Raw genomic sequence first — 21,292 nt, 5'->3', positions numbered from 1 at the left:
ATGTTTAATAGGGATATCAATTGCTTTTTTCAATCCTTTTTCTATTTAATTTGCATGAATAGGAAAGAATATGGGATATTTACCTCTCCTCATCTTGTCCAATGTCTAGGTACTATTTTAAGTTTTAATAGATTAAGCTTTTAAATTTACAGCTATGAGATAGAAAATACAGTATTTTTATTTATACATCTGGTTCATCTCACTTAAAACTATGACTTAGCTCCATTTATTTTTTTTTTTGCAAATGTCAAGGGTTTATCCATTTTGTGGTTAAACAATATTTTGTTGTGTGTGTGTATATATATTCTTCCTTCTTTCTTCAAACCCAGAAATGTACGTTCAAGTTAAATTATGTTTGAGCTATTGTGAATGTTGTTGAATTGGACAATTTTTCAGCTCACTCTTATATAGAGTGTGCCATGTCATACACATGATTGGTAAGCAACAAACCTTCAGCCTCTGGATTCTCTCTTTTCTGAAGTGGTTGCTGCTAATTTACATGCCTATGTAACTGGACAATCACCTGCTGATTCACCACCATTTGCTCTGCTTTCTACAGGAGGCACTTCGCTCATTCATGAGCACAGGGAGAGCCTTTAGCCTTTGCCAGGTAACTGGATACTGCAGCAAGGCCATCTCTGCTCCGAAATGACTGCTGGGGAAGCAAAAGCTCTACTCCTGTTCTTGTGGATTTAATGGAAAGGCGTGGGTGCTGCAGCCACAGAATCAAATCCCAGGCCAAATATCTACTGCTTACTCACAATTAACCTTAAAGAATGAGTTTAGAGGGGCACTAAGACATAATGCAGCTGTTTTTTTCTGAGCACTGGGTCCTGCACAATTGCTTTCTTTGTGTCATTTCCCTTTGCTATCATGCCAGCCTTCCCAGGCAGGTATTGATGGTCTCATGTTCTTACTTTCGCATGAAGACTTGATGAAATTGTTTTTGTGTTAAATATGGAATGCAACGCTTTTCCATATATTTTCCACTTTTTATAAAGAATGAGTTAACTCATCTTAAGATTGAATTCAGCTGAATCTCTTATTGAAGTATTTGGAGAGTAACTATTATTTTCCATTATATTTCAAATACACATGTTTTACTCTACTTGTAGAAACTGCAGTTCTTGGATCAGTATGACATCTATATCCTACTCTGATACTGTACCAGGGAAGCCAGCTCTATGAAATCGGAGTGCAAATATTGCTCAAAAATTGGATGTGACTTTAGGATGCTTCTTAGAAAGTCACTCACAGAAGCTGGATGTAAATGGTAGCTGACACTTGACATAAAAAAGTCTGTTTTGTTTATCACATGTGCCTGTTTCTAGTCCTCATAAAACTCTTGCTGTTTCAAATTACTGTATGATTCATCTCTACCTCAATTCTGCTTGACTTTCCATGAATGTAAAATTTTGCCTGGTGACAACAGAAGCCTACAAGATTTGCATATCTATGTCACTTATTGATGACATAACGCTACCTGCTAGTGTGATGAAATATTTTCCCTATTGCAACTGATGATTTGAATGATCACTGTGATAGTTTTTAACATTCCCATGGAAATTATGCAAAATCAAAGTTTTGTTACTGAGTTCATCCTCCTGGGCCTTTCCCAGAATCCACATGTTCAGAAAGTAGTTTTTGTAGTCTTCTTGCTAGCCTACATTGCGACTGTTGGTAGCAACATGCTGATTGTAGTAAGCATCATCAACAGCCCTGCCCTGCTGGGCTCCCCCATGTACTTCTTCTTGGCATTCCTGTCTTTCCTGGATTCCTGCTTCTCCACTGCCATGGCCCCAAAGATGATTGTGGACTCCCTCCGGGAAAGAAAAACCATCTCCTTTGAAGGCTGCATGACCCAGCTTTTTGCAGAACACTTTTTTGGTGGTGCTGAAGTGATTGTCCTCACAGCTATGGCCTATGACCGCTATGTGGCCATTTGCAAGCCCTTGCACTACTCCTCCATCATGAACTGGAGGCTCTGTGGCATTCTGATGGGGGTGGCCTGGACAGGGGGCTTCCTGCACTCCATCATCCAGATCCTCTTCACCTTCCAGCTGCCCTTCTGTGGCCCCAACATCATCGACCATTTCCTATGTGATCTTTACCCGTTACTGAAGCTGGCCTGCACTGATACTTACATCTTTGGCCTTTTTGTTGTTGCCAACAGTGGACTCATCTGCATCATCATCTTCTCTTTGTTGCTTGTCTCATATACTATTATTTTGCTTTCTCTGAGAAACTATAGCTCTGAAGGAAGGCGAAAAGCTTTATCTACCTGTGGATCCCATATTACTGTTGTGGTTTTGTTCTTTGTACCATGTATATTTATATATGCAAGACCTCCATCTGCTTTCTCCTTCGACAAAATGGTATCTATATTTTACACTACTGTAACTCCCATGCTAAATCCTTTGATCTACACTTTCAGGAATAAGGAAGTAAAAAATGCCATGAGGAAATTATGGAATCGCTCTGGCATAGTTTCTAATGAAAAATAAAATATTATGTGGTAATAATGTGATGTTTTGAATAAAAATGTAAAGATGTTTGATAAACACTTTTGGGGATGCATACTGTTTGGAAACAGGAAGAACAACATATAAAATTTTTAATGGTATAGTCAGGAAATCTGGTTTTCATTGGAAATCATTAATTAACTGAGTTGACAGTTTTGTATTCTCGCAAATTAGTCCATTAGAATTGAATTTTGTTTTAATTTATAATACAGTAACATGAAAAATAAGGTAATGAAAAGCTCCCTAACACACACACTGCTTATCATCAATACCTTTCTTTGTAAAAATTATTTTTAATAGCATTCCATGAGAAAAATTTAATAATTCTTTAATTGAAGGACTACATCCTCAAATAAGAAAAAATATAGATGAGAAGTAAACAGTGAAAATAATACTGAATGGGAAAAAAGTCGAAATACTTTTTCTTCAACTGGAACAATAGCAAAAATAAAATATTGTGTATTTTATCAGCAAAATAGAGCAAGTGAAGGGAAGAATTTCTGACCTCAAGGATTGCACAGTAGGGAGAAACTTAGTGAGCTCTGAATGGTCACTGAACAATTCTGTAATCCCTTTCTCTGCTCCTAGCTGTAAAACTCCATCAGTGCGTCACTGTACTGGACCCTGCATAAGGAATTTGTAATACATTCTTTAATATAATTATGATTTTTACATGACACTAAGGAAGTAATATTCTTGCAAAAATCTTCAGGTGGCTCTCTGTATTATGTTGGGGTTTAGCTATTTTCAGAAATGATGATATTTTTATGAAGCAAGAAGTAATCTTTTTATGAGTTAAGACTCACTCACTCTTCTCTCCTCAAAGATAAAACACAACTCCACATAGTTGATATGCCAATTAAAGGATTTGTGTTTGGGCATTTGTCTGAATGGCAGACTTGATAATTCAGGAAAATGTGACACTGGAGATGGGCAACTAAATTTCTAAAAATCAGTAGTTATCAGTAGGTTGAGCAATAACTAATGATTACCAGAAATTGTGCATAAATCAAGCCATCTATCTTGGAAACAGTATGAGTTTTGGAATTCAATCAACAATTAAGATGGAATAAATCAATAGAAAGGAACAGAATGTTGGGGAAACCCTGGAAGTATAAATTTCCCTCTCAACCCATTTATTCTATTTTGTCTGTGGCTCTCTCTCTTTCTCTCTATGTGTCTTGTGTTTGTAATTTTACCTTTGAAAATCATTCTTTTTTCATAATTTTGCCACAATGACATTATTTTCCTTTATCAATGATTTCCATAATCATGATCTTATTAGCATATCACCTAACTCTGTGCTTCTGACAGAAACATATTAAAAGATTAAGCTAAGCAGGGCAAAAGTAAAAGATTTTAACTGTGGTTTGAAGTGGAAACTGTGGCTCTAGGTCAAATTGTTGAAATCTGACTTCTTAATGATAATTTTGATACATCATCCTGAATGTAAGTGTGGTCCAGATAGGTGAGTACTCTGTGACAGGAAACATTTTAACTCCATTAATTGGAAATAAACTCATCTCTTAATTGTATGAAGTATTTACATGATGGTTTGTGGTCTGTCACTTTACTGAGGAGTCTCTTGTATTCTGTATTTTCCTGTGGGATATTAATCCAGATAGGTGGGATAAATCATGTGATGACATTATAAAGCAAAAATGCTTTGGGGAGAACCTTCTGTGGGGTGCCTGAAGAACTAGACACAAGTTTCCCATCAAGTTTCAGACGTATGCTAGTTTGTGCTACTTTCGCTACCTTTGTTCAACATGAACAAAATTGCGATGCCATCTTTCAAATAAATGGTAAAGACAAAACAGATAAACTTTTGCAGGTCAGCCTGCATATTACTGTTTCTTGGAAAGTCCCACTGATGGAAAATTTTCAAACCCTTGGAGGAAACTGAGAAGCAATCTATAGGTTCATTTTGCAGGGAAATCTCTTAAATTCTACTTGAAAATCAAGGAAGAAAACTGCTGTTTGATTATGGTTTTCTAGAGCAACATTTGTTCACCCATCTGCCAGACAACGTCTCTTTTCTTTTTTGCATCTAGGAGTAAGAATTGGAAATAATTTTCTGACTTTTGATTATCACTTGAATGGATGTTTCTTGGTGGAGTATATGGGATTATTGTCATTGGGAAGTTCCAGAAAGTGGTAGGTGATGAGAGCTATAATTTATGTTCTTGCATTTTTAGAAAAGATTTTGAAATATGAAGATGTACTTAAAATGTAGTGATATGGTCACATTACTAAATTTAAGGCACTATATAGGTTTATTCCTAAACTCCTCATCTGTAGTGAAGATCTTATTACTAAACTCAAAAGAACTCTGTATGAAAAAATACGTAGAGTCCATAGGACAGCACTTAAAATACAATTCACAACCAACAGCAATTATTATTACAATGCAATTGTTTTCTTTTTGGGAGTAATTAAGAGCATCTGTTACACAGAGTGTAACGACATTAGACCTATGTTATGTTCATCATCAAGTCAAATACAAGTTACCCATAGAAATGCATCAAGTGCATGTCTTTATTTTGGGGTGTGTAAGGTAGTTAATTTTGTCCTTAAACCAATGATGAGGGCATACTACTCAAAGTATGTAGATTTTACTTTCTGCTGTGGGATTGAATCTTTTGCTGTTCTTTGAATCAATACATAGTATTTGTAATGAGTTATCTCATTAAACATATATGATGTAAGTGGCATCTTCATCATTTAAAACATTTATCATTTTTTTACGTGTTGGGAACATGAGAAACCCACAGAAGTATTGATTTTGCAGTTTGTTACTTGGTTGTTATGAACACCAGTTGCCTAGTTTATACATACATTAGGAAGCTTATGTATGTGTGCTTATATGAATGTAAGTAGAAACATTACATACATACATATGCTATTCAACTAGACAATTTAGTTTTGTGAACAGGTGAGGATATGATTGTCCTTGGAAGATGTTTCCACCTGTGAAAAATGAAGTCAAGATTTAGATTAATTACGGTGATAACTCTTAAAAAGCTTTTTATCGGTAAGATGCCTAACTTTGTAAGTGACCAAATAGTAACTGCATTTAGTAAAGATGAGTTAGCATGAGTCGTATTTTCACATTTTATAACTTGACCCTCTTTATGATTACAAGAATTAGTTATGTGCTTATAATCAAACACACATAAATCAGGTACATACAAATGTTTCCACTTACAATAACGTATACTAGGTTAGACAGAATCATCTTGTTTTTAGGGAGCATATTTAACAACTGGGAAAAAATAATTGAAAAAAAAACTCAAGATCTGAGCTATTTAAAAAAAAAGATTTATTTATTTTTATTGAAGGAAAGAAAAAGAGGGATAGGGAGAAAAGTTTTTCCATTCACTGGTTCACTCCCCAAACGAGTGCATCCAAGGCCTGGAGGCAGGAACTTCTTATGGTTCTTCCAGGTGGATGCAGGGTCTCCAGCACTTGGTTCATCCTCCACTGCCTTCCTACACCATGACAGAGAGCTGGATTAGAAGTGATACAGGTGAGACACACTGCCTGCCAGTGCCAGCAAGCAGAGGATGATTCTGCTCCACACCCAGCACTGGAGTCCAGCTCTGACACAACACTTGGTTTCTCTGCCTTTGTTAAGTACTTGCTGCACACTTGTGCTGGTAGATGATGAGGCTACCACCTTCTGGTTCTATAACATCACCCCGGTGCTTCACTCACTCAAGAACTCAGACAGTGGAGGTTTCATACTCCCCAGGTGGATGGAAGACCATAAAAACCAAAGTTGCCATGAAATACCTGCTGGTAAAGAAGAATTCTCATTCTTTCTTTATTGAGTAAGTGGAAAGTGTTAAGTGGTCGTAGCAGAAGTCCATTGTTAAAAGTCACAAATCAGAAATTTGTAGGTTAATGGGACTATGGTGTCTCCTACCAAACAGGACCAACAAATTAAATAGAGAAATTATTAACTGTAGTGATAATGAATAATATTTAATAAAATGTCTATTTTATTAACATATTAATATACTTATTATAGTGAAAATGATAAATCACAGAACACAAGTCCAAGACATTTTCTAGGCAATAGATGCTCAGAAATTACTTTCCTTGGATTATTTCATGTTGCTATCATGGCAGAATTGTGAAATAGGCATTCTTACAAGTATGTGTTGAATTTAAAAATGATGGAATCACAGAAAAACCAGTCAGAAGGTGGGGAATACTTATCAAGTGTTAATCATAGAATTATGAACTTCTTAATGATTTTTTTCTTTCATGATGTGTAAGCTAATTCACTTAAATGCCCAATTCAATACAGTCATTTGAAGAAACACATGAGATATGACCATGATTTTTCAAATACCTCTAAACTATATACTATTTTTTCTTCTATTTCTCAATAAGGTAACCTACATTCCATCCTAATTACAGAAGTAATAGTTAAAAAAAAAAACAGTACTTCTTTCATTACTACTTGAATGTCTTTAGAATTTATCTCAGTTCTTCACTCAAGATGCCACTGTTAAATGTTAAAATTTTGCATTTATAATAAAATTTCTCACTTCTTTACCATCGCGTCCCTTTCTATAAGACTGACCAGTTTAATTTGTGATAATCTATGTCTGTCTGACCTGCAACCGTTATCTGAGCAAATTCCTAAGAGCATTTTCTAAGATGGAAATAGTGAAGATGACTTTGCATTCGAGTTTTCTAACTTCAAGTTCATTTTAACACTGTAACTAATCTGAAGCTCATGTTTCTTTAACAGAATTGCAGATCTACATTTTCGCCCTGGCTGTTTTCAGCACCATTTTGGAAGTCATGCAGAATCGAAGCTTTGTAACTGAATTCATCCTCCTGGGCCTTTCCCAGAATCCACACGTCCAGAAAGTAGTTTTTGTTGTGTTTTTGTTTGTCTACATTGCGACTGTTGGGGGCAACATGCTGATTGTAGTGACCATCCTCTGCACGCCTGCACTGCTGGGCTCCCCCATGTACTTCTTCTTGGCATTCCTGTCTTTCCTGGATGCCTGCTTCTCTACTGCTATGGCCCCAAAGATGATCGTGGACTCCCTCCGGGAAAGAAAAACCATCTCCTTTGAAGGCTGCATGACTCAGCTCTTTGCAGAACACTTCCTGGGTGGGGTGGAGATGCTCATTCTTACAGCAATGGCCTATGACCGCTATGTGGCCATTTGCAAGCCCTTGCACTACTCCTCCATCATGAACTGGAGGCTCTGTGGCATTCTGATGGGGGTGGCCTGGACAGGGGGCTTCCTGCACTCCATCATCCAGATCCTCTTCACCTTCCATCTGCCCTTCTGTGGCCCCAACATCATTGACCATTTCATATGTGATCTTTACCCGTTACTGAAGCTGGCCTGCACCGACACTCACATCTTTGGCCTTTTTGTTGTTGCCAACAGTGGATCTATCTGCATCATCATCTTCTCTTTCTTGCTTGTTTCCTATGGTGTCATCTTGTTTTCACTAAGAAATTACAGTTCTGAGGGAAGAGGGAAAGCTCTGTCCACCTGTGGATCTCATGTTACTGTTGTGGTCTTGTTCTTTGTCCCATGCATATTTGTGTATGCAAGACCCCCATCTGCTTTCTCCTTTGACAAAATGGTGGCCGTGTTTTACACCCTCCTAACTCCCATGCTGAATCCGTTGATCTACACTTTCAGGAATAAGGAAGTGATAAACGCCATGAGGAAATTATGGAACAGATGGGTGGCATGTTCTGAGGAAGAATAAAAGTTAATTTAAGAAAATAACATTAAAAGTAAACAAGTTAAAGCTTTTTGACAGGTACTTTGTGTGATACTAACCGCACATAGCAGGCAGGATACATTAACGGAAAATAGATTAGCATGCATCTTGAAATGAAAATGTGAAGAAAGAAAATTAGCAAATGTTAAAAGCACACCCGAGCTCTGAGTTGATGACCCTCTATCTGAACACTTAAATAAAGGAGCAGAATTGTATGCCTTTTTGGAATCCAATAATATTAAAATGGTGGTAAGATAAATCTCCTAACACGGTTTGTGTCTTTTATTTCTGCTTTCCACAAAAATTTTTTAGAGGAGGTGAGAAAAATATCTCAGAAATTTAAAAGAATTTATTGAAACTATTTCCTGTAAAATACAGCTTTCTTTTGGGCAACTCATCCCAGCACTCAGGGTTGGTGGGTACCAGTGTGTCGACTGACCCTCAACTGCAGGTGTTTCTGTATCACATGACTTGATCTTTTAAGGTGGCTGCATCACCATCTGCTAGAGATGCTGATGACTCCTTGAAATGTTGAGAGGTAAAATGTCTTGGTCCACCCTTGCCTGGACTTTTGAATTCCTGTTGTGTCTGGTGACTGTGCTTTTCCCATCTGTCATGGGAGAGGAAAAGGGAACATATGGCAGATGAGCAACGCCCCTTTCTTATGTGAATACGACCAAGGGAACTGGAGAGAGCAGATACTCACACAACCTGCACCAAAGCAGGAGAAGCGATAGGAATTGTCTCTCTAGGAGAATTAATAGCAAGGAGCACTAGAGAATCAAAAGTAGAATTTAAAAGATATATGCTAATTAACCCATGATTTGAATTTCCTAGATATTTTATACTTGAAATAGTTCTGTTTGAATAATGATCAGTGAAGAGTTCAAATTTAGCCAGCTCAGTTTTGCTGTTCATATATCTATGTTACTTTGCTGTCAGTTTGTTAAGTGCATTCTGGAAAAAAATTATAAGAAAATATGACAATTTCTCCTTTCACATAAATACTATTGGCAATCCTATTAATCATGATGAATAAAATGAAAATGTTGTTTTTCCTGTTTGTTGAATCTGGTGTTATGCCAATTTTAGAAGTGTATTTATGAGGTTTTTGTTTTCCTTAAAAGATATATACAGAAGACACAAAAACATTCCATTGGTATACATTGGGGAAGTCCATCAGGCTGGATGTTGATTTGAAACATGGACTCAGTTCACTGTGTGAACTACAGCAGGCCATATGGCTGAGTCTGAGTGTCGAAAGTGAACGTATTTTCTCTACTCCCTCCCTCACTCCCACACTCAGCCTATCAGCATAATAAGGCATCCTTCTTAATATCTTTTTCCTTCATAAATACACCTTGAGTTTCTGACTGTTAAATATATCATTTGTCCCGTAAATTAGCCAGAGGAATGGAGGTGTGATGTGCCTCAAATCAATTATATTACAACTGCAAATTCCAACACTTTTTTCTCTGAGCCTCTCATTGTGCCCTCTGATAATGATATTGAAATTGAAAAAAAACCATAATATTCATCACATATCATTAATACTGAAAGATTCCCTCACAGTTCCTTAATTCCTACCAGTTTAAAGAAACGTGAAAAATTCTGACAGCATTTTTGGCTCAAACTTTCTATTTTCTTGTATGATAATTTTATCTAGAGCTGGTGAAAATCATCTCAAAGTCTTTAATTCTTAGCATTTAACATAGTTTGTGAGCTCCTTGTGGTTTCCATCAGTATTTAGAGTGGTTTTGAATAAGTACAGCCAATTTTAGTGTATTGGTGGTAGAAGATATCTCTGGATATCTGAAAAAAAAATAAAACCGATTTGAAACTAAAGAGAGAAATGATTCAGAAATGCAAACTGTGTTAAATTTTAAGTCAGATTGAATCAAAATTTTGCTCCAGATCTTACTGAGACCTTCTTGCACCATTGCCGCCAAGTTTGGCTCCACGTTGCTGTTTGCTCCGTGTACTAATTGTTGTTGTTCTTCTTTTATCAATGCTTTGATTCCTCCCCCTTTGCTGACTTTTCCTCAAGAAAGACGTAGTGTTCTCTAGATTCTTACTGATCCTATTCTATAACTTTCTATCTGTTCCTTATTATTATTATTCAGATATGCATATAAAAAGCTGTTCCCTTTTACCTGTCCTGAAGGTTGCCTCCATTTGTTAGGTGTTTATCCTGATCATGTGTCAGTGGTTTTATTGCTCTCCCATTGGCAGTGTCTTGCTTTATTCCAGCTCCCCTTCCATGGAACTTTGTGCTTTTCATGGCAGTGTAGGGGTGAAGTGTTAGAGAGAAAATGTTATGGAGAGTGAAGATTTGTGTTTTTTCCTCAGTTTTCTCTTTGGTTGCCCTTCACTGTTTCCCAGTTTAGCTTTAAACACAAAATGGAGACATGCCAACTTGCCTTTTATCACAAAATTTAAAAAATGGAAATGTGTTAGAGCCAGGATGATCCAAGGATAATCTTAGGGATTTCAGTTTTCAATTTGTTTTTTTCTTCCTGTTGTTGATTTTGTTTTGTGGCTTTTGGTTTAGGGGGATGTACAGTGACTGTGTAATGGAGACAATTGTATCCAGTAGTATGTTATTGAACGTCGTGGCGTTGTTAATTTTTATTTTTCACCCAGTTGTTGATTTTGTATTGTGGCTCTTCATTTAAGGGGATATGTATTAACTCTGTAATGGAGACTTCCAGATCAAAGATGGACTCACAAGGAAACTGTTAAATATATTTTGACCAAGGGATGCTGTATTCTCTGCCTTTGTCCATGCCCACAATAATGGGCACATGAATGTTTATGAACTATACTATAGTAATAATATAGGGGAACTCAGTGACGGTGGGGGAGAAGGTTTGGGGAGGTGGGACGATAAATCCCAGGGCCTATGGAATGGTATCATAAAATGATAGTGATAATAAAAAAGAAGTAAAAATAAATTTTTACAGTGATGAGTCATTGTAAAGAAGACTATTTGGCTGGAATAATCTAGGAAGGCTTTATTAAATAGAGTGGTCCATTGATATGTAAGTAGAATGGTCCATTGATAGAAGGAATATATATTGGAGATTAGACGCAAAGGAAGGATCCTGTGGGATGCAGACAACTAAGGCAATGAGGCTTACAAGGTGTGTTTGTCAAGGACAAGAAATGCCATGTGTGGCTGGAGTACAGAACAGCAGAAGCCCAAGGGGACAGAAAGGAAGTAGATGATAACAAGAAACATTATGGGCTATGGAAGCCAAGGTGAGCACCTGAAACACAATGAAAAAATTGTCATGTTAGAAGTCACAGTATTTTTATTTAAACAAAAAATTGGAAATGAATGGACAAACTTTTTGATATTTTGTTCCAAAGGTTTATTAAGATCACATTTATAACATGTAATTCCTTTTCTTATGTAGAAAAATTGTGGCCATCATATTGATTCCCACTTGAGAGAAAGCACATATACACAATGTAAGATTCCATTTATAAAGGTTTCAGCCAACATGAGATACATCCAACAAAGTGTTTAAAATATTCAATCGAAACCTAAAGTCATCGTGGGAGACTCACAGGCATATTTTATTTAATATACATAATGTACATCTAGAATGTTGCATATTTCCAGCAGAATTAAGGTGATATGTAGCTGGATTCACATCTAGAAAGCACATAGAAAGTAGAAAAGAGTGAAACAGCTGGCAGTTGTGCTTTATGTCAGCTGTTGCAAAGGTCACTGATGGTGTATGTACGTTTCAACAAGTGGCAAGTAATTATATTGCACTACAAAACTGATGCAACACTTGCGGAGAGAGTGGGACCACAAGTAACTTAATTACTCATGTCGTGTGACGTGTCAAGGATGGTGCAGTTTCACAAGGACACCTCTCATTGGTAAGAGTCACTGACTGGATGATGAATCATCTGCTATCGGGGTTATGAATAGTTCCATTCACATTAGAAAAGGTCTCACAGTGAATGAGATGCCCATTAGTGTTACGGTGTGCATGTAATGTGGTATTCTTTGATTACATCACATTAAACTCTAGGAGGGTTAAAATAAAGCAAATGTCTCCTTTACATTTCAAATGATCGCCAGTCTAGAAAAAGAGGAAGAGAATGGGCAGAATGATAAGAAAGGGGAGAGGATGGGTGTTTGAAGGTTTTTTTTTCCTTTTGTACTAGTAGTTTATGCATTTCAATAAAGGTTCATGGGTATCCAATGAATGGATTTTGAAACTGGATTTTTTAATACTGCCATTTGTGAACTAGCACGAAATTCTGCAGAATAATTCTCACAATGACAGTGCAAAAAGATTGAAAATGAGAGCTTGTTTGTCTTCCACTAAACCATGTGAGCCATAGTATTTAGAATTCAATGCTTATAACACACAATATATAAATGATAATGTTGTTTTAGGGATATAAAATCCCTAAACACTTTGAAGGTTGGATGTAGAGATAAAATTTAGTTATTTTTCCCAGAGAATGAAAAATAAGCATTTCTGACCCTTCCCTTTTAAGGGAAATCTAAAGCCACTGTTGAATTGCATTTGTGATGTCTGCAGAGCCAGCCTTTACTTGTGCTTCAGTAATTCTACTTGTTTAATTTTCACTGTTTTAATGGAGATAGAAATACCAGCATCTTCAATGTGCCCATGCAGCGCATCTTAAAGGAGACTCATTGTTGTAGACACAGGGAAATTCCGGTTATATACAATTTAGCTAAAAAATGGGTAAATTCCATTAAATAACTGCGGATATTGTTTGCATTGACATAATGATAAGCCTATTTCTTAAATAAGGTTTTATTTGAAAGTCAGAGTGACAGGAAAAATGAAAAGAGAGAAAGAGGAGGATCGTGTCTGGATCACTCACCAAAGCCAGGTGTGGGCCAGGCTGAAGTCAGGAATCAAGAACTCCATCTGGGTCTCTCACATGGGTTGAAGAAAACTAGATACTGGGTCATTATCCATTGCCTTCTTGATTGGAAACTGGGTCAGAAGTGCAGTAGCCAAAATTCCAGGTACCCCAGAATGGTGTGTGGGCACCCCAAGCAGTGGCAAAATCCCTTGAGGTTTAATGTCCACTCCAATAGATCTTAAGAAAAAGTAATTCATGTTGACTATGCCTTCTAGTCTGTACTTCATCAATGAAACAATCTCTGAATTTCGTAAACTCACCTCCAGCATGTTCAGAAAGGAAGACATGCTTTTCTAAACATGTCTACCATGACTTCGAAGTCTAATTCAGTTTCATGATGCTTAAAGTTTCCTTAAGAAATAGTTTCCTTCTCAGTTTCTGTTAAATTTGTATTTCATTTCTTTCCCATCAATACCTTCACTCTCTCACTTACATACCTCTAGATTCTGTTTTCACAATCAATGAGACATTTAGTTTCTATTTTTCTTTTGCCCAGTGCCTCATGTATTCGAGATATTGTGTACATATATTCATGTTATTAAAGATACTTGAACTATCTTTTCTAGCTTTTGATCTTCATGAATAAGGATTGTATGTCCTTCAGTGTTGATAAAACGCCAGTTCTGCAGCAAAGAATTGTACTGAATATCAAGCAATTTTTTTTTTTTCGTGTCAGACTGCTGCTGAATAGCGGGGTGGGATTTGAGTCTCGATGTTCTGGCTCCAGACTATATGGTGATGGGTGTGCTAACACATCTTTCATAGAATGTTGTGAAGGACTGGACAATAAGATGCTGGACTCTATGTTTGGTGTATGCTTGCAATGGGGGAATCTCAACTGAACTTGAAATATGGCTATGCAACAAGGTGGAGGAATCCACCATGGTGGGAGGGTTTGGGGAGAGGTGGGGAGAATCCAAGTACCTATGAAACTGTCTCACATAATACAATGTAATTAATGAATTAAAATAATAAATAAATTTAAAAAAAGATGTTGTGAAGCAGCTTCCTATAACAACTAAAGTTATTGTTATTTATTTATTTATTTTGGAAAGTCAGTTATACAGAAGGGAGGAGAGACAGAGATAGATATTCTGTCCGCTGGTTCACTCCCCAAGAGGCTGCAATGGCCAGAGTTGAGCTGATCCTAAGCCAGGAGCCTGGAACTTCTTCCAGATCTCTGACATGAGTGCAGGGTCCCAAGGCTTTGGGACGTCTTTGACTGTTTTCCCAGGCCACAAGCAGGGAGCTGGATAGGAAACCGGGCCACAGGAATTAAAGCCCATATGTAATCCTGGTGCATTCAAGGGGAGGACTTTAGCTGCTCAGCTACCATGCTGGGCTCTATTGTTAACCTTTTTACATAGTCTTAAATTCTTCTCTTACAATCCTACTCTGTTTACTGGAGTAATTCATGAAAGGAAGAACTTTGGAGATTGTCAAAGACATGACATTGAATGAATGCAGAAATTATAGTCCTCCTGAACTCAACCAAAGCTGTGAGTGGAAACAGGCAGTTCTGGACTTCTGTTACAAAGCTATGAAGAGGTGTTTTGCATGACCAATAAAAGAACTGCTGTTTATTTTATATATATATTGGTTATCACATTAGTGTCTGTGATCACCATCAAGCAGATCTATTTGTGAATGACATTGGAAGCTGATTCACAGGTAGCCTGATAAATGACACGAATTGGTGAGCAATTGTGTAGAACAGAGCTAAGTGGCATTGAGGCATTATTTCAATATGGTCAGTTCTTCAACAAAAAAGAAGACACCATTCTCAGACCTGACTGTGCTGACTGGACATGCAGAAAAGCCTTCCAGTGTCCTCATGGACTCAGCAAATGTACCAGCTCCTCTGGGCTCACAACGCCGCATCTTCTCCAGGAAATCGCTACGTGGATGCTGACTCAAGGATTCTGCACACCTTTTAGGGGAATTCTTTATCATTTTCTATAACTGATTATATGAATGACATTTTTGCAGAAAAAAAAATCTGGCTTGTCTTGCCTGCCTCTGGAAGTTCTGATTTTGAAGACAACAATTCTGTGTTAACAACCACCCATCCCTGCTTCCACACTGAGAAAATCAGTTTTCTGAAAAATTTATGTTTTATATTTGAGTACCAGCACTGGTATTAAAAAATATGTAAGAATAAATTTGAGACTAGATCTACTTGCCATTAACACATAGTAATCTGGTTTATAAAAATTTGTTAAAAACTGTGAAAAAAGAATCTAAAGAACAGAATCAAGCGCCCATTAATGGAGTCATTCACTTTCCTTCTTTTTGTAAACATGTTACACTTTATAAAAAAATTCAGTAAATGAGGATGGTGAGATTTTAAAACAATGGGAAAGAATAGAATGTTGGAAATGCATGAGAAGGACAAATTGCTACCTATTTACATTGTTTCATATTCTTGGTGGCTTTTCTTGTCTCTCTTTTTTTTGAAAAACATCGTGTTTTCACACAACTTTTTCTTATATTATCTGTCCCATTCCATCTTTATGATCTCGTTCCCACACTATCCCTCTCTGCTTCTCTACAGAAAGAGTTGATAAAATATTGAGAATGTCAAGGCATGGGTTAAAGCAAAAGTTGCTAAGTGTGGCTAGATGTGGCCTCCAGGTTTCAAGAATGAATTGTTGAAGGATTTGCCTGAGTGATTTTTTTTGGTTAAATATAACATTTTAACTAGGGGTATGGCACATGTCAAATGAATCACCTGTCTCCCAACAACATCAAATGTTTCCATTAAAATAACTTCTAATTCAATATATGGTTGAAATGATGGTCCCTCTGGGCCTTAACTTTTCTGATAGATAATTCCAATTCTACATTTTCCTGTGGGGAGTAAATAGACACAAAATAGAAAGTGTTCAAGTTTAGGGATGATGTTATGAAGCAGTAAAGTTTTCATGTGTTCCCTTTCTAGTGTGGCCTCAGGGCAGAGTTCAACTCTTTTCTCAAGCTTTAATCTCAATGTTCCCCTCTTTGGCAGACACTGGTGCTGTGTCATCTCTCCAAAGAAAGCAATAAAGATATGCCTTCCATCTGCAGAAAATATTTCTATTAATTTTTAAGTCACAGAATCATAAATTGTGTTTCTGAAAGGAAAAAATAATCTGTGAAATTTTTCTTCTCTGTGCATAAAATATTGTTCTTCCTGAATCAGAATACTTACTGCTACAGTCTAAAATAACCATGACCTTGTGAACTAATGCTGCTTCATTCCAGATCTCAGGTCTTGCATTTAGTAAGCACACAGTTATGCCCAAATTCTGCAAAGAGAAGACAGCATATTCCCACAACAACACACTCACATTACTATTCTTGAGCACTGAGGGAATTGATGCTTCTTCAAATACAAACCTCAGGACAAGGTGAAAAAAAAAAGGTGTCTCAAATTGCTTGGGGACCTAAAACTTTAAAAAATACTTGTGCAAGTCAAATCCTGAAAAATTATGATTGGAAAATCAAACTGATGAAAAATGTTCAAACCCTGGGGGAAAGTTAGAGGTGATTCTATGGGCTCATGATGTCTTAGGTAAGTCTTTAAATTGCAGATGGAAGTCAAGGTGACCACCTGTGCTTTGTTTTTCCAGAAGCTGAACATCAGTGGGGGATGTTCTACACTGTAGCTGCAATAGGTGCTTTTCCTTTCTGTCTTAAAGGTAGGAATTGAAATCTGTCTCCACACTTTGGTCAGCCACTGTTTGGATTTACCCCTACAAAGATAAAAACTTGTCAATATCAGAATCTTCTAGGAAGTGACATATGGTGAGCTTTATTACTTACATTTTCAATTTTGAGAGATGATTTAAAATGGTGTTGGAGTGCTTAAGTGAGTGTATTATGGTCCAGTTATTAACTTTAATGTAATACATGGCTTTACTAATTGTAACAATGCATGGTTCTGCTAATAATAACAATAAATACTTGGACTAATTGTGTAAACATTTTGGCTCTCAGCTCTCAGATTTATAGCTCCAGGGGACCATTTGATGCATGGTCCAGAACTCAGAAGCAAATGTCCAGTAAACAGAAGCTGGTGTGACAGAAATAGTCTCTTTCTCTCTCAATTTCCTCCCGCTACACCTTCACTCCTATCCCCCCCCCTTTTTTTTTGTTTAGGAGAATCTATTATTTCAAGTGCAATAAAATCATGCATATTTTTGCTTTTTAATTTCAGGTCAAATAACAAGTGCATACATTTGTCCTGTCTCTTCAAGATCATTTTACCTGTTCTGTGACATCAAATACGATATACATGAATAAAAAGCCTCACCATGTATTATTTCCACAAAAATTCTTTCTAAATATATTCTCATTTATTTTAACTATCTCTTCATGCTGACATTTTAACTAAAAAATATTCTAAAGTTGTATAATTAATACATACCTGCATTATAAATTCAAGTGCCTCTATGCTTGCATAGAGATAGTGATACAGAATGTAGCATTTACTCTTTTCTTAACAACAAATTGCATAGACAAGCACATTACAGCTTATTTTTCATATCCCCAAAATACATATGTATTATCTATATCTGTATCTATATCTATATCTATATATAGATATAGATATGTTTTTGCGTGGATTGCATATGTATATATATTTACATAAAAATTTTGGCAATCAACAGAACAACACTGATGGGAGACAAAAGAACTGAAAATAGTGGAAAATTTGTTTCATAGTAGGTCATGGGTAGGAATATGTCTAGTTTGACAAACAAGGGACATTTGCTGAATAGTAATTCTATTGTTGAGCAATGATCCCATAATAAATATTTGGTGGATTTAAGAAATTTAACAGAGAAGAGTATTTATGGAAGGATTGAGTTTAATTATTTAATTTATAATGAAGATATGTACCTACACAAATCAGTGCAAATGTAACTGAGACACACATGTTGGTCAGACATATATATCAGATATATATATATATAAGTCTGCTTCAAATACAAAGATGTCTCAAAAATTTAGTGGAAACTGTAAGGAAAACAGAAGTTTACTTCATTGCAAAAAGTCTTGGAATCTGTGTATATAAATGATATTCCACAGAGACAGGGAAGGTTAAAAAATGCTCAGAATAAGTTCATAGTTTGTAAAAAATCCACACACAGATTTTAGCATTTTTCCACCAAAATAACCTCATCTTTTTATTCCCTCTCTTCACAACCTTTCTGAAGTATTCTTGTATGATTATAAAACACTATCGCAATAACTTTATTATTAATTTCTTTTATACTTCCAAATATTATAGATAGTTACAGTTGAAATTAAAGTTTCTAATATTTTAGGATTAGTTATAGTCCCAATCTGTTGCTAAATAATGAAAACAACAAACAATGGGGTCAAGGGACACTGAAAGTCTTCCCAATGTTACTGACCAAGGAGATGACCTTGCTCCCCCATTTCCTGCCATAAGATGTAATGGGCAATCCTGTGTCCATCCCCAACACTTCAATATGTCTGAATGTTTAAAAAGTCCATGGAAGAGTCTACAAAAATTATAAGCAAATGATCCATGTCTGGACAAATACATGAATTTAAAATTCTAATCAACATGGTTGCCAACAGGGCTGAGGGCAGGCACTTAACATGCCCATTTATGGAAAATTTGTGAAGAACACCTTACTCTCCTGCCTCCCATTCTCAACCCCTCTCCACCTTTCCTTCATTATTATTCTTTTAATTTTTGAAAAAATTAGGATTTTGTAACGTGATGGTTTCAATTTATACACACAGGCTTATGCACTGCTAATCATAATGTTCAACAAGTAAAAAGTGGGAGGATTACAGTTCCACAGGAGTATGGACAAAGTAAAAAAAAATCAAATTCTGAGATGTCTTCTTAACTCTGACATCATTAATTCGTTTTTTGCCTCACACTGCACATATGCATACTGCTTAAAATAATGGTGATGTCTATTTGCCTGTTGATATTTGCTTTTAAAAACATACAGGTTGCAACAGTGACATTCAAGGCAGCTTGAGATGTCAGGTTAACTCGATGGCACAAGGCCTATAAATGGTAAAATGGAAACTGTTAATGTTGTGATAGCAAAAGATATCTTTATAAAAATCAGCTTTTCTTTGCAGCATTTTTTGATGAACAGAAAGCTTGCTTTGATCATGTAGAGTTTCCCTTGACTTTATCTTGAATCCACGGATGATTGCTGAGATTTTTGACATATTATTCTTAATTAATAGCAGATTTTATCGATAGTTCAGCAATTTTTCACTACTGCACTTTTCCTGTTATAAGATTAAATCTAGGACACTGCTTTAAAATCACAAGCCATGGGCCTGGCGCTGTAACCTCGTGGCTAAAGTTCTCACCTTGCATACATCAGGATCCCATATGGGCCCTGGTTCATGTCCTGGCTGCCCCACTTCACATCCAGTTTCCTGCTTGTGGGATGGCAGGGCAGGAGAGGATGGTGCAAAGCCTTGGGAACCTGCATCCACAGGGGAGACCTAAAGGAAACTCCTAGCTCCAGGTGTACGAGCAGCTCAGCTCTGGCTGTTGCGGCCACTTGGGGAGTGACTCAGTGGAGAGATCTCCTTCTGTGTCTCTCCTCCTCTCTATAACTCTGCCTTTCCAGTTTAAAAAAAAGATATTCAGTAATTTATATTCTCCTTTATTCTTCTGCATCTCCATACTACTATCTTCAACAAACACAAGTACACAATGGAAACACAAGTGCCGAAGATAGCTTTGATATGCTGGGTACCATGCGGTTGGCGAATGCAAAAGTTACTCTGAAGCAAACGTTCATTTATTACAATTTCAGATTTCATAATCACTGTTGTAACTTTCAATGTCTGCTCATAAGTCATGCAGAATCGAAGCTTTGTAACTGAATTCATCCTCCTGGGCCTTTCCCAGAATCCACATGTCCAGAAAGTAGTTTTTGTTGTGTTTTTGTTTGTCTACATTGCGACTGTTGGGGGCAACATGTTGATTGTAGTGACCATCCTCTGCACGCCTGCACTGCTGGGCTCCCCCATGTACTTCTTCTTGGCATTCCTGTCTTTCCTGGATGCCTGCTTCTCTACTGCTATGGCCCCAAAGATGATCGTGGACTCCCTCCAGGACAGGAAAACCATCTCCTTTGAAGGCTGCATGACCCAGCTCTTTGCAGAACACTTCCTGGCTGGTGCTGAAGTGATTGTACTCACAGTCATGGCCTATGACCGCTATGTGGCCATTTGCAAGCCCTTGCACTACTCCTCCATCATGAACTGGAGGCTCTGTGGCATTCTGATGGGGGTGGCCTGGACAGGGGGCTTCCTGCACTCCATCATCCAGATCCTCTTCACCTTCCAGCTGCCCTTCTGTGGCCCCAACATCATTGACCATTTCATGTGTGATCTTTACCCGTTACTGAAGCTGGCCTGCACCGACACTCACATCTTTGGCCTTTTTGTTGTTGCCAACAGTGGATCTATCTGCATCATCATCTTCTCTTTCTTGCTTGTTTCCTATGGTGTCATCTTGTTTTCACTAAGAAATTACAGTTCTGAGGGAAGATGGAAAGCTTTGTCCACCTGCGGATCTCATGTTATTGTTGTGGTCTTGTTCTTTGTCCCATGCATATTTGTGTATGCAAGACCCCCATCTGCTTTCTCCTTTGACAAAATGGTGGCCGTGTTTTACACCCTCCTAACTCCCATGCTGAATCCGTTGATCTACACTTTCAGGAATAAGGAAGTGATAAACGCCATGAGGAAATTATGGAACAGATGGGTGGAAGTTTATGATGAAAAATAAAACATTAAGTTTAAAAAAATAAAGTTATGTATGAAGAAGTTGTAATTGTCTTAGGTAAAAATTTATGAGATATCATTTGTTTGGGAAGAAATAATGTAATTTAATGGGAAAAACATTAAAATTGGCATTTAGAAAAACAGTCTTCCCCTTTTTCTTAACACTCATCACCTCCGAACGGACATGTTAGTATCCTTACATGTAAATTAAAGGAATTGATTACAATGCTTATAAATTAATAATCAAGGAACAGTGATAACGTATATGTGCACATTTCCCATCAGTGGTTTAT

At 37.0% G+C, this 21,292-nt stretch overlaps 3 protein-coding genes across 3 annotated transcripts; all 3 read left to right on the top strand.

Annotated features, from left to right (window-relative positions):
* The first annotated feature begins 1,553 nt into the window (after positions 1-1,553).
* On the top strand, positions 1,554-2,504 carry LOC131480060 (olfactory receptor 4C15-like). Its single transcript, XM_058662449.1, has one exon. The coding sequence runs from the start codon at positions 1,560-1,562 to the stop codon at positions 2,502-2,504; it is 945 nt and encodes a 314-aa protein (XP_058518432.1). The 5' UTR covers positions 1,554-1,559.
* Positions 2,505-7,337: 4,833 nt separating this feature from the next.
* Positions 7,338-8,276, top strand: LOC131480059 (olfactory receptor 4C15-like). The gene has a single exon (XM_058662448.1). It carries the CDS (start codon positions 7,341-7,343, stop codon positions 8,274-8,276), a length of 936 nt encoding a protein of 311 aa, XP_058518431.1. The 5' UTR covers positions 7,338-7,340.
* Positions 8,277-20,067: 11,791 nt separating this feature from the next.
* LOC101518703 (olfactory receptor 4C15-like) lies at positions 20,068-21,003 on the top strand. The gene has a single exon (XM_012927065.2). It carries the CDS (start codon positions 20,068-20,070, stop codon positions 21,001-21,003), a length of 936 nt encoding a protein of 311 aa, XP_012782519.2.
* Positions 21,004-21,292: the final 289 nt, after the last annotated feature.

The sequence above is a fragment of the Ochotona princeps genome, chromosome 4 (genome assembly GCF_030435755.1).
Source record: "Ochotona princeps isolate mOchPri1 chromosome 4, mOchPri1.hap1, whole genome shotgun sequence".
Classification (NCBI taxonomy): Eukaryota; Metazoa; Chordata; class Mammalia; order Lagomorpha; family Ochotonidae; genus Ochotona; species Ochotona princeps.
This window is presented reverse-complemented; position numbering and strand designations above follow the sequence as displayed.

Excerpts from the sequence above, each read along its gene's own strand:
- LOC131480059 (XM_058662448.1), top strand. The coding sequence starts at position 7,341 with ATGCAGAATCGAAGCTTTGTAACTGAATTCATCCTCCTGGGCCTTTCC.
- LOC131480060 (XM_058662449.1), top strand. The coding sequence starts at position 1,560 with ATGGAAATTATGCAAAATCAAAGTTTTGTTACTGAGTTCATCCTCCTG.
- LOC101518703 (XM_012927065.2), top strand. The coding sequence starts at position 20,068 with ATGCAGAATCGAAGCTTTGTAACTGAATTCATCCTCCTGGGCCTTTCC.